General features: G+C 43.4%; 1 protein-coding gene across 2 annotated transcripts in view; it reads right to left on the bottom strand.

Moving 5' to 3' along the window:
• Nucleotides 1–15,873, bottom strand: part of Parp8 (poly(ADP-ribose) polymerase family member 8) — a 165,354-nt gene extending 149,481 nt beyond the window's left edge. Inside the window, exons 1-3 of one of the 2 annotated variants that reach the window (XM_076916193.1) lie at nt 15,855–15,873; nt 15,210–15,311; nt 14,226–14,280 (exon numbers count right to left, since the gene is read on the bottom strand). In XM_076916193.1, coding sequence (XP_076772308.1) covers nt 14,226–14,280; nt 15,210–15,300 — 146 coding nt within the window. In that variant the 5' untranslated portion in view covers nt 15,301–15,311; nt 15,855–15,873. The other variant, XM_034523612.2, reaches the window with a different exon arrangement.
• Between the last annotated feature and the right edge of the window lie 1,321 nt (nt 15,874–17,194).

Raw genomic sequence — 17,194 nt, 5'->3', positions numbered from 1 at the left:
TAAGTTATGATTACTAAAATGATTAAGGGACAGCATTTTATTTCTAATGAGATCAGACAGTCATGACTCAGTTGTTCTGACAACCAGGAAACACAAGTTGTTTTGTCTCCATTGGTTTGGCTTGGTTTGGTTGGTTTGGTTTTATTTTTTTAAGCTGAAAGTAGAACCTGCCTTTGTTCCACTGTGGGAAATGACCTGTAAGTTAGTCTCCAAGTCAACTAGACTGTCCGTTTGTTCTTTGGACACTTCATTCCAGCCGACGGTGACATTCGTAAAACTTGAGATGTCTGCATGCCTTCAAGCAGGCTACAAAAGTGACTCCTGCTTGTATTTTCACAGCAATGCATAGATCTTACGAAAACCTGGCAGAGCTCAGCGCCAGCAGTGTTCCGGGCTGACTGGATTGGTGCCATAGCAGATTTTACTTCTTCACTCAGATCCAATTTTATGACTCTGTCTTGTTTTGTTGAGATATAGGCTTACTATGTAGCCCAGGCTGGCCTCAAACTCGTCCTGGGAGGCTTTTAAGGGCTGGCATTAAAGATGTAAACCGCCAAGCCAGACAAATTCTGATCTATTTCTTACCACATGCATACCATTTCCACTTAGAAACAACCCCTTAAAAGATGGAAGCCTAGACTGGAGAACAGCTATGGCTAAACCTCTCACAGTGATGTAACATAGAGGCCCTGCTTCAAACAAGGCACAAGGCAAGGCCAGCACCCAAAACTGTCCTCAGAACCCAACTATATAACTCTGTTTAGATAAAAATTTAATGAAAGTTTTTCTTTTCCTTTCTTTCTCTTTTCTTTCTTTTGTGTGTTTCTTTATTTTGCTTTTGGTTTTGATTTTTTTTGTTGTTGTTGTTTTTCTTTTTTGCTTGAGAGAGGAGCAGGTTCTCATGTAATTCATGCTGGCCCTGGACTGGCTACATGCTTGAAAATGACAGTGAACTCCTATTCACCCTGCCATTACCTCCAAAGTGCTGGGATTGCGGGTCTGTAGCACCATGCCCGCTTTAATAATGTCTTTCTTCACTGGGTGTATGGACTCATATATAGCGAGGTCTCGGGGAGGAAAATCAATTCATAAACCAGACATGTGGGTGACCTCTAGATCCCAACACTGAAAAAGAAAAAGCAGAAAGATCGCAAGGAATCTGAGGAAAGCCTGAACTATCTGAGGACACTCTGCCTCCAAAATGAATGAATGCAACTAAATGAATGTGCCGCTGCTGTTTTAAGGTTGTGCATTCACACGATCTTTTTATATCATATGTTGTTACTCACTGAGAGTCCAGCTTACATATTAATATATTTCTCAGGCACAGAGGGTACCCCATAGAAGGATAAAAACTCTTTATAAGGTTGTTAATATCTCTTAGAATACTAAATAATGGCTTATTGTTTAGTTTATAATCTTATATGAATATAACCAATGATAGATTTCTATTAATATAAATTAGGATTGATTTCCAGGTACTTAGCTGAGACTATAACACAGACTATTCTTTTGTGTGTGTGTGTGTGTGTGCGTGTGTGTGTGTGTGCCAAGTATGTTTACTTCATAAAACTAGTTATTTTATTTTATATTTATTTGATTCAAACCTCTTTGTTTTGGTAATATTTAAAAAATTCTTAAGACCTGGAGAGAAGTCTGCAGTTATGAACATTTGCTGCTCTTGTAGCTGACCCAGGTTCAGTTCCCAGCACCCTCGGGGCAGCTAATAAACAGCTGTAACTCCAATTCCCAGGGATCTGGCACTCTCTTCTGGCCTCTTTGCACATTAGACACACAGGCACAAAGTGCACATACATACATGCAGTGGACATGCTCACATACACATAAATAAGTCTTTTTAAAACTGTCTATGCTAGAATCTTTATGCACAGGTTGGGGAAGTCTTGGCTTTGGACCTTAAAAATACAATTAAAGCAGGATAATATTCAAAATGTACTCGCAAGCTGCAAATCATTTCCTTATCTCGAAAAACAGAAACTTTTATAAAACTCCTGCAGCAGATGGAAATCTCCCCCTGCCAAATGCCCACCCTTGAAAAGGATGTTGCATGAGTTAGACATCAAGAACTGGAGGTCCAGGAAATGTTAGGCTAACGGCATAGGAAGTCAACACATGAAACACATTTTTAAATTAAACTAGTACAATTTCAAAAAAATTAAGTTTAAAGCATTTCTTGGCCCAAGTTCTACCAGTCAGAAGCCAAATTCAACCAAGAATAGCAATCTCACTGAAATCACCTAATTAAGACACACTGAAATCACCATCTCCGCTAGGCTGCTTTCCTCCCTACGGAAAAAGAATTTGGCTCACAGTAAATTAGTCTGACTTTTTCCTCAGTTACCTAAAAATATGTCTGACCACTCATTACAGAAATCATTTCAAATTTTATAGTGGTAATAAAATAATAGCTACTTTTTGGTAGATATTTTTCTCTTTAGTGTCTTGTTGTGATATATTTTAATAAGAAATGATTACTATATCAGCTTTACCTGGTAGGTCTTAGTGTTCAAACTAAGTCAGGAGTTAATACCTTAAGACTGTTCATAGGTATTCAATGACAAGGTACAGAGGTTAGATTTAGTTTCTAGTTGTTAACTCAACATGATCTAGGATGACCTGGGAAGAAAGTCTTGGTAAGGAAGTGCCTAAATCAGGTTACTGTGTGGACATATCTGTCTGTGGAGGATTATCTTGACTACTTTAACTAAGGTGCTAAGACCTGCCCACTGTTGGCGGCATCATCCCCTAGGCTGAGCTAGGGTTTGGGTCTGAGCTATGTAAGAGTGAAGTGAGTGAGCTGAATACAAGCATACATACATCTGTTCTCTCTGCTCTTGGCTATGATGTAACTAGCTGCTTCAACCTCCTACTGATTGTAACCTGGAATTGTGGGATACAATAAATCCTTTCTTAAGGCTTTTAAAAAATAATAATAATAATAGGGTATTTTATTACAGCAATAGGAAAACAAAGCTAAGGGCTGTGTGTGCGTGTGTCCTGTCTCTTGGGTTGTCACACACAATTCATTCAGTTAAGATTTTGCGCATCTAAATAAGAAATTTAAAATGAACAGACTATTTGTTATCATTATGTGCCTGTGGCCTCCCTGGATCATAAAAGCCATAGAGCAGTCATAATTCTTATGACAGTGACAATCACCAGGACCTATCCAAAACACCTGCCAACCCCTGTGCCCATCACAGTGCACCTAAAAGCAGAGGCTTCTGGGCTGTAATCAAGTACCACCAAAAGTGATACAGGACTTTGTAAGGCTAACTATCAGGTGCTCCCTTTTAAAAGGGCATGTTAAACACTTTACACTTGTGTTCTCCACACACAGGAGGCTGAGACTGATGTATCAGGGATTCCATAATGGAAATGGCTTTAGCCAAACAGATATTTTCTCTCATCATTTGTTGGTTGGTTGGTTGGTTGGTTGGTTGGTTGGTTACTTGATTGTTGCTGCTTTTGGTTTGGTTTGGTTTGGTTTGGTTTGGTTTGGTTTGGTTTGGTTTGGCTTGGCTTGGTTTTCTGTTTTTGGGTTTTTTAGGGTTTTGGTTTGTTTGAGGGAGTGCCTTCTCAATGTAATGTATCAAAGAAATGAACTATCTGGACAAATTCCAGAGTTCCCCTATCATAAATTTCTCCAAAGGATGCTCCATCAGACTGTTCACTTAAGACAATCTACAGCAGCACAGCAACAGAAATTAAAGGATATAATTAGCACTTCTACAGAATCATTATCTACCTACACCACCTCCTTAAGTCTGACTTCTAATCATGCAGGAAGGATGTCCGTACTAACCTCAGGCCTTCAGTAAGCAAGAAGAGCTGAGAACCCACATTGGCACAACCAGGAAGAGGAGGAAGAACCACAGAAATAAATCCACATGCAGAAAAGTTAATGCCATTAAAAGCAGCTGCCTTCTAATCAGGACTCTCCTTGTTATAAAGCACAGTCATTAAAAAATTAAAAAGCTAAAAAGAAATTCTTCAGGGTTCAATAAGAACCCGTAATTTCCATGCACAGCGTTGTTGTTTACCCGGAAACTATTTCCAATGAATAAGACACAGAGTTTGCCAAAGTGTTTTCCATAAAAACAACTCTCCAGAGACAGGCTAGATCCATAACCGAGTAAGTCTGAGCAACCCTGAAAACTTCATTCATCTCATGGATATATATAATGAGCACCATTATATAAAAGACTCTGAGATGCTAACCATCAAAATGACTCAATAACAACCAACTGAGCATTTCCCTGACATATTTGGCCACAGCCCTGACATCTAATAAAACGGTTTGGGGAATGCTTTCATATGATACAGGAAATAGTAACACTCTGGCATGAAGAAACATAAATATTCACTATATCTAGGTACACTAAGTGGCACTGGAATGACAGTGTCTAAACAAAATATTGATGTATCTCTCTGGGATCATTTTGCCTTGTTTTGACTTATAATCAAGCTGGTTTGAGGCTGAGGCTGTGTAGTTGATATCTGATCTTGTCCTTGTCTTGTGTTTTCAGTATTTTTCTTCCTAAGTATGAGAGGCCAGAAAATATAGTCATTTCTGTGTCTCAATTTCCACATTTCAACCCCAATGATTTCATCAATGATTCTTAAACAGGAGCCTCTACAGGTTGAGCAAAGAAGCAAAGATACAACAGAGGCTGGTGAGCTTTGTTGTTGTTGGTTGGTTGGTTTGGCTTTTTTTTTTTTTTTTGCGAGGGGGTCTCAAAGTAAGCCGAGCGCTTCATCGCTGGTTGAAGATTCACCTTTCAAACCACATTTTAATGGTGTGGTGAGATAAACATGGATTGTATTCCTGCTCTGCACAGAGAGAACTGGCCTGACTCTGACAGGCTTCAGCAGATCCCTCGATGTTAAACTGAACGTGGAGCCATTTGTCATCCTCCGTTTAGACGATGGAGCTGGAACAGAACTCAGGGCCTTGGGCATGGAAGGAAGGTGCTTTACTACTGTGCCGTCTTGGAAGGCCTTGTCGCCCTATATTCAGTATCTCAGCCAGACTCCCTCTCACGAATGCCGGGATAAGACATTCAAGACTCTCATTGCTGGGGCTTACCAGTAGCCAGCCACAGAAGGTGATAATCCACGTGCCCTCTTATCCTATCAGATTGTAACCTGTCCTCTAGTTTTACCCACCTCTTAATACACTACACATCTGAATGAGTGGATGTGCCACTGGGAAAACACCAATGAGCTTGTCTCTATGATACTAAGATCCACAACCTCGGTGGTACCCAAACCAACTACATCATACAAGTGGGATGTCTTACTATCCATATGCTTTGAGCAGCTGCATGCCAAATTAATCAAACTGCTGCTCAATGGAGAGACAGCAGTCAACAAACGGAGAAAAGAAAGTCAGTAGTTAGAAGCCTGAGATGTTGCCTAACAGGGGTGGGTACGGAAAGTGCTTCCTGAAACCCAAACCAGGAATTTAAAATTGATGGGGAAAAAATGATGGTGACACTGGAAAGCCGCTGAACAGACATGTATGGTTCAACTTGTGCTAACGGAAACACTTAAGAAAGCTGGGTCTGGTGGTGCATGCCTGCAATCCCAGCAGAACAGACTTAAATTCCAGACTAGCCTATATTACATAGCAAGTTCCAGGCTGGAGTTCCAAAGCAAGATTTTATCTTTAAAAAAAAATAAATAAAATAATAACAATTTAAATCAGCTGGTAAGAAAACTGAATGGGTTAGAATATAACAATGAGGACCTTAAAGGACACTCTATTAAAGTGCTAGTCTATGTTGAGGTCAACAGGGCATTGAGTAAATGCTGGGGGGGTCAGGGGGATACTTGTGCCAAGAGCAGTTCCTAAGTGTGTGTGGGGTGGTGGAGGGGGGTGGGGGTTAGGAGTGAAAGTGTGGGAGAACATCAGGAAGGGACAGCTGGATCTGTGAAGCCTGAGACTCTAACCCCCAATCCCTCACTCAGGATTTTGATCAGGAAAAGGCTAGAGAACGAAGCTTGTTCTAAAGGGGAAATGTTTTGTTTTGACAGGCTGAACTGAGACGAAGATGTCAAATGCGCAGGCAGCGGCGCCAAACATTTAAGGAGCTACGTTTAAGAGGAAACCTGAATTCAGCACAAAAGTAAAGTGGGGACAAGGGGCACTACAGGTGGCTCAGTGGGTAGAGCCTGGTGGCCTGGGTGCAGATCCCCGGAACCCAGTAAAAGCTGAATGTGGTATCACTTGTTTGCAATCCCAATACTCCACGGGGGAGATAGAAGGTAGGGAAAGGACAATCTCCTGGAAGCTCAAAGGCTGGACAGCCTGGTATATACACTGGAAAAGCAGCAAGGAGCCACTGTCTCAAGGGAGGCGGGGGGGGGGGGGGGGCTGAGAAGCAAACAGCTTGAGGCTGACCTCTGACATCTACACATACACCCCAGCACAGGAGCGCCTTCACTTGAGAACTTGGGCATAACACGTATCGTATGCACACATACAAAAATAAATTTCTAAAAATACACTTCTTGCCAGTTGTGGTGCCATACACCTCTGATCCAGGCACTGGAGGGGGGCTCAACCAGGAGAATTTCTAGTCAAGGACCTGATCTGTGCTCTTAAGTGAGACTTTGTCTCAAATACTAAAATAGAAATAATTATTATCCTATTTCCTACAGCATTCACTGAGGTATAGAAAAATGGTGTTTTAGAAATGAAATAAAAGCACCTCACTGTCAATACTTGCCTAGGATAAACTGACTAAATCAGTGGCCTTTATCTTAAAGCAAGATTCACCTATTAAAGCACGAGGCACAGGAAGGCAAATCAGGGTACAAAATTTAAAAATATATTCAGGATTGATGAAAATTTCTCTTATATTTTTTTTCCTCAATGCTGCAGTGTAATGATGGGGAATTTAAATGGATTAGCCAAATATTTGCCTAAACATTCCAGGGCTAAGGTACATAATTTTCCAACTATTACACTTTGCACTGTGCCCAGTCACATCTCTTGCCAACCAGTAGATTTTTCAATACTGACCCTAGAAAACATCCCTTAGCCACCCCTCCCTGTCCCCAAATAGTCCCAACAACTCTGGTCAGGCCAGTTGAACCAATTCCCCTAAACCTTACATAAACATTGACCTGTACTGAACTATAGCCCTACTGTCTTGCGCAAAGCTAACCTATTTTAAATTGCCCTACCCTCAATTTCTTTAGCTATAATATAAAGTAACCAACAAAATGCCTACTTCTCTTCAGGGTAAACACAGGAGGTGAAAGAAGATAGGTAGGCACTCTTCGGAGACTATGTTCAGCAAAATAAGTATCATGAACAGTATTGCCTTAATCCACAAAACAAAGGTTAAATATCTTAAATGTATACACATTAATAAAGCCTTATTCATGCAAAACTCAGGTTACTTTAAGTCTGTGGCTTGAAATTTCATTTAATAATGAATTCATTTCTAAACAACTTATACAAGACAGAGCAGCTGGATGGGAGGGGGGTGTCAGTACCATTGCTGTCCTTCCTAAATCAGGGTTATGTACCCACCTGGAACTTGCAGAAATGCCCCTGCCTCTGCTTTTTAAGTGCTAGGACTGCAGATGTACATCCCCATGTCCAGCTGCGCAGCGACACTTGCTTTGCATGCAAAAGGGACACAGGTTCAATCCCAGTACTGGGGGTTCCAATTTATGTATTCAGTTTCCTTCACACTCCCTTCTCCAGCCATCCCAGCATCTGAGGTGGCCTTCACACTTTAAGGAAGACACTTTTAAAAAGTGGGGGGGGGGATAATAAATAATGTAATATTAAATCATGGTAAACAAGGTCCTGCTGCCAAAAGAAATATGTTAATTTTGTATTTTAAAATAGTGATCGTTTTTCTGACATCTTGAGGGGCATTTGATGGTTCAAATAACTGCATATTCCAGGATTTCTCTATTAAGCACTTATATACTTCCTGAACAATAAAAATTTGATTGGATTACCTCTTTCACCCTTCAGATTCAGATTCCTAACCCACATGCTTATATATTATATACACTCTCCTTTCTAAGGAAGTCCAGGGCTGGCAAGATGGCTCAGTAGGTAAAGGCATCTGATGCTGACCCTGGCAACCTGAGTTCTAGGCTCAGAACCCGTATGGTGGAAGGAAAGAATTGACTCTGAAACGTGGTCCTCTGACCTCCACACTTGGTCACATCATATTCATGGCATGAACACCTATCCACACATCCACACACTAAAGGCTAGGTACTTTGCTACCAATGAAATACAAAGAAAACCAGTCCCCTTTTGCAAGCGTATAGACTGTCTCTCCCTAAAGCCTCCATGTGTATGAAATTAACACTCTGAGAACTTGGGTGGCTTAGGCCTTTTTGAAAATTGGTTTGGTGACCAGACTCCTGCATTTTTTTAAATTGGACTAACTAATTTTAAGAGTTCAAATTTCTAGTCTACCAAACAACTGGAGTGTTGTCTTTAAACAATGGCACCATGTGTTTGTCTGCCCCCACCCCCCACACACACAAAGCAACTTGAAGGTAAGAGACAAAAAAAATCAGAAGTTATAACTTGGCCAGGCAACTTTTGTTACGTTGAATTCAAATGCAATTCTATTACAAGTGGCATTAGCAGAGCGAGGGCTCTCTCGAGTGTACAAGTATCTCCATATTTGGTCATTTAAGTTAGAGAATTCCTGCTTACATGCCAGATTTTTTTTAGCATTCATTTCATAATTCTTAAAACATTTACTTATGGGTAAAGAATAGTGTACTAGACAGTGCTCAAGGTACAAGGGAAGCCACAGGGAATAGGCCAACGTTCCTTTAAAATTCTTACAAAAATATATGAACAAGCAATTCGTTACAACAGACAGGCCCTGATGGAGGAAGTTGTAACCTACACGTTCCACTTTTTAGTCATGCAAAGGCAATATGAACTCAGCAGAAAACTTCTACTTTTTAATTTATATCTTTTTCCAAATTAGCCCTAAGATATCATCCATTCTTATGATGATCACCCAGCCCTTCCATCATGAGAGCAAACCCAATCTCAGCAGTGTACTGAGCTGGTAAACCAGGGTGCTGGGTAGGTTACACATCACAGACGCCTATCAACCTACTGGCATCTCATCGTAAATGTGGACGGATGAAGACGTCACCCCTTCATATGTAGAATTCATCTGTGTATTATGATACGGCTTTAGAAACATCTAGCAGGCTTCTAGAGGGAATGGTTCCAGGCAAAGATTGCTGAGATGAAAATCTTGTCTTAGCAAGCATCTCAACGATGCCTAGGGATTGGAAGGTATAAGGACAGAGGCAGAGTATCGACAGAAGGACCCAGGCAGAACGTGCTGAGAAACAGGAGGCAGCAAATGCTTCAAGGAGCACTACTACTATGATGCAATGCTCCAAAACATTTCCTTAGAGAAGGAATTACACTCCAAAAGATGTCAATCCACCCGTGACGTCATGAAGGAGGATTACCCATAAACTGAGGCTACACGTGGATGGGCAAACGCACAACTTCTGCTGAATACCACCCTTCAAATTTCATAATTTCTGATATAAATCCTAGATATTTTTTAATGGTGGGGTTTTAATACATATGCCACACTGGCCTGGAACTTATAATTCTCCTACTTCAGACTCCCACATATAGATATTTTAGGAATACGGAATACTCACTTTGAATATTATAATCCTTGAGATGCAGCCATGCTTTTTGACTGGTGACACCTCCATTTAATGAACATGTCATTATATTTATATCCTTTCTAAAGGAAAAGCGTTAATATGATGCTCTAAACTGTCACCTCTCAGCCAACACCAGTGACCCAAGGTTGTGATGCCAGCTCCTCTGGAAGCCGAGGCAGGAATATCAAAAGGGCCAGACTAGTTGGGGCTATAGAATGAGTTCAGGTCTAGCCTGTGTAGTAAAACACTAATATAGAGAGTAAAAAGAAGGGGAGGGATGCAGACTAGTGGTGGGATGCTTGTAGAGCATGGAGATGCTGTGTTCAGTCCCTCAGACTACACACCAAAGAAATGTGAACCCCCAGAAGAATGTAATCCAGTTTTTTGATGCGTGAGTTTTATACGTAGATTTAAAAAAAAAAAAAATTACATTAACAGAAGTCAGAAGAACTCTGTGGTGTTTTTCTTCCTTTTTTGTATGTCTTATTGTCTAAACATTTTAACTTATCTTTTCTGCACCTGTGAACACATTCACTCACTTACATTTGCACACACACACACCTGCTAAGGTACAAGCCATGGGACACAGGTCTAGACCGAAGGACACTTTCAGAGGACTGGTGGGTGCAGGGACTGAAGTCAGGTCATCAGGTTTGGTGACGGTGCTTTTACCAGCTTCGACATTTCACCAGCCCATTCTAAACTTCTAAGGACCAGAGGTTTTTAAAGTTTTTAAAACATATGTTTTATTTGTCACAATCTTTCCATGGTGAAAAGCTCAGGGAATCCCAGAGAAATCTGCAGTCGGGCAGTCCAGAGCAACTGCATTCTTGGTTCCGCCCTAAACTTTAATAACCTCTGGCCCCAAAGACTTAGTCAGCTTTCCTATCCCCTCGCTATCTGGTACTGCACATTTTATCCCTTCTGTTTCTTCTGGCACTAACTCCCTGTCTGACCACTGCAGGCAAGATGCAAAATTAGAGCTTCTGTCCTTTGAGGTTTTAAGGAATGTCCTGCTACTTCTTATAGGAAAAAAAAAAAAATGCCAAAAGGTCTGAGGTATGACAAAGTGTAAGAGGAAAAAAAAAAAAAAAAAAAAAAAAAAAAAAAAAAAAAACCATGACTTTTTGCATGAACTCTAAATTGTGGCCAGTTAAGGTCTGTTCTTAGCAAACATCAGGAATCAAGCAGCACAGGGATTCAGGGTGGGAACGGGGGCTGTTAAAAGACCACACTGCTAGAAAGAGAGAGTTAAGCAGTATTATGTATTGAACAAATGCTAAGCAGAGGTAGAAACCTGGAAAAGTAATGTTCACAATATTTAACACCTCTCCCCAGCCAATAGACATTAAACATTACCAGAGTCTGTACAGCTCTGTTGTCTGGTGTGTCTGTTTATGTGGACCTGTTTGCACCCTGAGGAAGGTCAAGAAGCTTACACAGGCAGCAGCACAGGCCTCAGCACTGTGGCAGAACAGAGATTCATACCTTGGCTCTCCTCAGTTAACTGCATAAATGGGACCTCACCGCGCGTTCGTGCTGAACTGTCTCCAAGCCTCAACACACCCTATAGTGAGGAGAGGAACTCCAGGTACTTTCCCAGCTTTGATCCAAGCATCTTCTTATCCTCATCTCTCAGCTCATTCCACCAAGGCAGGACACCTAATACTAACCAGTACTTTGCCCCTACATATAAGGCCAATACTCAGGCCGAACCATCAAATCATCTTTCTGCATTTCCACTTAACACACACACACACACACACAAAAGCAAGCATGAAAGTTCAGTATTCTTTCTTTTAATAGTAATATGAATGATTACTTTTTATAATGTTTGGGGCATGTAAGTCATTCTTAGAAAGTGTCAGATACTAAAATGGTTATGTTAAATTTTATCTACAACTTGAACTGAAAATTATTTCTAATGGTTTAAATGAAATAGCAGCTAAAATCAATTCATGTTCTACTCTTTGTAGAAGACTTCCTTCAATGGTGACGTCTACTCTGTTTGCTAAGGCAACACTAATCCAATACTATAAATTGGTAAGCACATTAAATCGAAACAGAGCTGGTGTCGTTGGTCACGTCTATAACTCCAACACTCAGGAAGCAGAGGCAGGACAAACACAAAAGTCCAAAGCCAGAGTGATCTTTACAGTGAATCCCAGACCAGCCTGAATTACAGTGGGGCTGGATCAAAATCAATTTTTAAAATACATAAATAAATCAAAATCCAGCAAGGTCATTTTAATTTGAAACGCCCGATCTCTATGTCAGGTTGGGAAATGGATGATAACTGTGGGTCTCTGATATAGATAATGGAAGAAATGTATTTTTAAGCAAATCTCTGCTCCACAATACAAATATAAATGGATTTTCTATTGCCCTGTATTAAACAACTTTCTATTTGTTGCGCTGTGGAACAAGCCTCGGAGAAAACAAGGCAATCACTGAGCTCTCATAATGTCTTTCCATAACATACACACAAGGCCCAGATATTCAAATAGGCACGACAGAAAAACATTACCTCGTAATAGAATGACATAGCAAAGGAAACGTTTCTCACTTCAAAAGTAGTCATGGTACTTGTTCCTACAGTGAAAACTGATGTTATCCTAATTAGTTAATTCTTCATCCCAACACCTTAGAGATGATTCCGGAGACATTCAGAACTTCTCCACCTCCAGCTCCTGAACTCTAGCTCAGGAATTGCTAATTAAAAAAATCTTAACTGTAGAATCTAACAGATGTAAGAGATTAAAGTCATAGTGTGCCCACCCTGGTATAAACACTGAGACCACAAGTGTCTCACCAGAAATCAGAGCACCTGGAAGGCTGAGGCAGAAGGACTACCTTGAGTTCTAGGCCAGGCTAGGCTACAGAGGAAAGACACACACACACCCTTACCTCAAAGAATATGCCCCAGTGTAAAGGAATGCTAGGGCAGTGAGACAGGAGTGGGTAGGTGGGTGAACACCCTCAAAAACACGGTAAGGAGAGATAGGATAGGGGATTTGCAGAGGGGAAGCCGGAAAAGGGGATAACATTTGAAATGTAAATAAATAAAACATCTTTTAAAAAAAAACTCTAAAAAAGAAGAAGAAGAAAGAAAGAAAGAAAGAAAGAAAGAAAGAAAGAAAGAAAGACCCACTTGGAATATTCCTGTCCCCAGGATTCACTAAAGGAAGGTGACAACTGGCTCCACCTGAGTGCCTGGGAATGATTTCAATTGACACAAAGAATGTTTTAGCCCTTATAGTTGTCCAAGAGGACATCAGTCACATAATAATGTCCTTTGGATATTAAGTATTACGGCGGCGTTAATTTAATCAAACATCCTCTAATTTAATTTGATCCATAATTACAAAAATGATGGTACTCTCAGAAATTAGGAAATAACATAATTTATTCTCTCCCCCAAAGGCAATGAAGCTTAGTAATTCACTGATAACATCCCTCAGCTAGTCAATCAGTGTTAGGCCAATCCTGGGACTTAGGGTGACTTTATTTGAGTACAGGATAATCATTCTAAAATTTTCTTTTGAGATAAATGAAGCAGCATAAATTCTAAGTATTTTAAAGGTACACATTAGTATCATGCTTTTAAAAAAATATTTACAGACCAGAGCTGCTTTGCAATTTTTATATTCATAAATGTTTCCATTAGCTGAGATATTTTGGGATGTGGTCAAGCTATTTTGAATGTCAACTCCTAACAACAGCACTAGGCTGAGGAATGTCTCCACAGACTAAGTCGGTAGCCACAGCTCTTTTAAAACAGTTGATCTCTAAAAAAGATAAAGAAAACCCAAACCACAAAAATGAAGAGAACAAGGTTTGTTTACACAGAAACTTTTGATGCAAATTCTTCTTCCTCAATTCAAAATTGACTTTGCGCTGCATCAAAGCCCTGACAATTTACTACTAAGACATGCATTTCTCATTCTTCCCCCAAGGAAAAAGCCATCCACTCCAGCTACACATAACTCTCCAAAATCTTTTCTACAACTAAATGTGAAAACCAAAATAACCACTCCTTTGCAGAGGAAAAAAAAAGAAAACGTCTGGCGAACTGGGAGACCACATGTTTATGTGAACCTTCAGGAAAATGTAAACACACACATTGGGAAAATAACCACTGACGATCAAACTATTTTGTGACAATTTATGTCTTTCACGTATTTCACTTCATGCTCAATATACCAGTTTTGCACCGACTCATATGTGTCAAATCCAGAACGCCTAAAGAACAATCTACTACCGAAGTGGAACAGTTTCTTAGTATGAGGAGTTCTGCTCATCCTCTGTAGCGTAGTTTTAGAGGGAAAAAAAACTTCAAACATATTTATTTTCCCTCTGCTATCTAAAATCGGGAGAGATCGGGCTAGGGATGCAGCCCCAAGATTTAAACAAACAAGCAAAATATCCAAACACGGAAGACGCTAAGAACAAAGGAAACACAAGCGTGTGAACAGGAAATGAAGCAACTCTATACACATAAATACCTTTTGGGGCCGCCAACGTAGGTGAAAGTAAAGGTGGAGTCTGAGTATCTGAAATCTGAAACGGAAAGTCGTGTTATAAGCCACCCCGATGGGTTGCTTTTAACCCCAATTCTGTCTTGAACCTGCTATTTCATGTGAGCCAAGGAGGCCCGATAGGGAGGAAAGCAAAAGCTGGAGAGCTAGGGGCAGCCAGCAGGGCGGTGTAGGAGGGGATGCGGAGCACCCCGCGGGGTGCAGCGGGAGGCCGCCCCCCGCAACAAGTGCCGGGTGCCATAGCAACAGCGGGAATTTCCCAGCCAGGCAGCCGGAAGCAGCCCCTGCCAGGCTTCGGGCTGCGAAGCCCAAACTGCCCTCGGCCTTGGGGGCGGGGGGAGCAAAGATGGACGCAAAGCGACCCCCAGGCTGGGCCTGCGTAGCTCGGGGACCCCGGGAATCCATTCCTTCCCCGGGGCGGTGTCCTGCGCGCTCACCGAGGAGCGGGTGCAGCCGAGGGGGCGGGAGCTCGGCCCTGCGCTACCTTCTCCGGGGCCCTCGGCGCCTGGCGGGAGCAGCGCGGCGCAGCGCAGCCGGTCCCTTCTCGGCCGCCGCCGCCGCTCGGCCGATGGCGCAAACCCGCCGGGCTCTAGCCCGCCCCGCTCGGCCGAGGCTGCCGGAGCCCGGAGGCAAGGCTCGGATGCTCCGGGTACCGCCGATGGCTGGAATCCAGTGCCCGGCCCCTCCGCTCTCACCGCGCGGGTCCTGCCCCCGGAGCCGGAGACTGCCCTGGCCTGGTGGGTTTGGGGTGGGGGGCGGGAGTAGGCTCGTGTCCCCCTCCCCTTGGGGCTCCAGCTCAAGCGGCTGCAGCTGTTTCCAAATGCACCCGGAATGGGGACTTGGCGCCCCACACCCCCAGCTACACGCGTCGCGGTCAGAAATCTGGGCAATCCGGGGTGGCCGGAGGGGAGGCTGGCTCCAGGTCCCAGGATCCGAGAGGCAAGAACTCACCTGCAAACAGGCAGTCTTTCTCGGCTCTGGACTTCTGGATCACGACGTCGATATCCTTCTGAATTCTCTCTTGCCTTGAACACATCCCCATTAAATAAATCCCTGGAAAAGAAGCAGCCGCTATTTCCACCCCACCCCACCCCCCTCGCACGCTTCCAGCTTTCGTAAATATTCAGTTAAAAATGAAACCTCTGGCCGAGGCAGGGGCTGAAGGCGAAGTGGTTTCGGAAGTGATCCCGGGTGAGAGAGGAGGAGGAGGTGGAGGAGGAGGAGGAGGGGGAGGTCGGCTTTGCATTCCCAGATGTGACCGCCCAGCTGCTGCTCGCCGCTGCTGGATTCCAATTTCCTCCCGTTCTGACAATGGATGGTGATGACACCAAGTCTCACTTTCTCCCTCCCCCGCCCGGACTGACGGCCGTAGGGAACCCAGGGGCCCGAAGGGGGCCGGGGCGGAACGCTGGAGAGCGATCGGCAGCCGTGGAGCGGCAGGCGCCGGCGAGGGGCGAGCCCCGCTCCGACTCACGCGCGCACACCCCTCGCGGCCCGCACGCCGGCCTTCCCACACCCGCGCACACACGCGCCCGCGGGCGGCGGCCGTGCCCAGGCTGCTGCAGCGCCGCCCGCCAGCCGCAGACCCTCCCGCACCCGCCGCGGGTCACCGGGTCCGGCTGCGCGCCGCTGGGGCTTTAATAGTATCCGCCATCCGCACAGGCTGGATTTCCCCACCCCCGACTGCCACTCGCGCCGGGAGCTGAGTGACAGTGTAGGTAGTGAAGACTCCCTGGAGCTCCCAGCCTCTCCCGCACACCCCCCCCCCCACCACTTTTATGAATTCGACTCCACTTTCAGAAGGAATTATGAGTCATATGGAAACCCAAGCCGGAGTGGCTGGGAGGGAGAAAGGGGGAAAAGAAAAAAAATCTTTACGAATTCAAAATAAATAAAATGAACAAGTCTTTCCTTGTAATCACATCAGGCAAAGGGAGAAAGCCTGGAGATTACTCCGGGAGGACTCTTCTATTTCCTTAATGCCTTAGTTTTTTGGTGGTGGTGGTGGTGATGGGGGCTGTTTGCTTTTGCTTTTGCTTTTGCTTTTGCTTTTGCTTCTCGGTTTTGTTGTTGTTGTGTTGTGTTTTGTTTTTTTCTTTCAACCCCTTTGAGGAGCTTTTTTTTTAGAAAATGAAGCCCTTTCTGAGAGACTCCAAAGACTCTCATGTTCCTTCCCTCCAAGCTCTCTGTTCATAAGAAATTGGACTGAGGGGACGCCCTAGGTGAGGGATACCTGGCTTAGGTCTTACTCAAAAGCCACCCTTCTGTGGGCTAAGTCAAGGGAGAGATTCTCCAGCCCTATTACCTGCTGAGATCGTCTTTACTGCCATCCTCAAGCTTATAGAAGCTGGTCCACCTTTACTGCCATAAGTAACCTGAACCAGCCCCAAGTCAGGACACTAAGCACTTTTCTTTGGCATCTTTATTGAGAAGTTTCCCCTGGCAGACCATAGGTGTATTGTTTTGCATTCTAAGACCAAGCAGTGTCTGGAATATAGGAGGTGTTATCCATCAGCTGGTCGGGAACCTTTTAATCGTCCCCATAGGAATAGCGAGTAGGGGAAGCTTTTCCTGTGTTGGCAAACATGAGTGAGTGCCCGGGGCCTAGAGGCTGGGCAGACAAACCCAGAAGAGTGTTAAGAGTTTCAAACACTCTAACATACAGAGACTTACTGCTTGAACACTCAGGTTGGAGCCAGGAGGTATAACTTCAGCCTTTTAACATCTGTGTCCTCAGGCATTTTCTCTTGTAATCCTCAGTTTCCCACAGCCTTTAGTGACAGTGGAAGACAGCCTGTATCCCAGAACAGTTAGGTGGGGCTTTCCAGGTTAAAGTTCTCCTTATAGGCCTCGGACACAGTGTTCCTTAGCCCTCCAGTGACAAGTGACACTGGGCCGAGGCCTATAGTTGCTCAGATCAGGGTATCCCTGGAAGC

The sequence above is a fragment of the Arvicanthis niloticus genome, chromosome 19, assembly GCF_011762505.2.
Source record: "Arvicanthis niloticus isolate mArvNil1 chromosome 19, mArvNil1.pat.X, whole genome shotgun sequence".
NCBI lineage: Eukaryota > Metazoa > Chordata > Mammalia > Rodentia > Muridae > Arvicanthis > Arvicanthis niloticus.
Note: the sequence above shows the minus strand (reverse complement) of the source record. Positions and strands in the feature narration are given on the sequence as shown.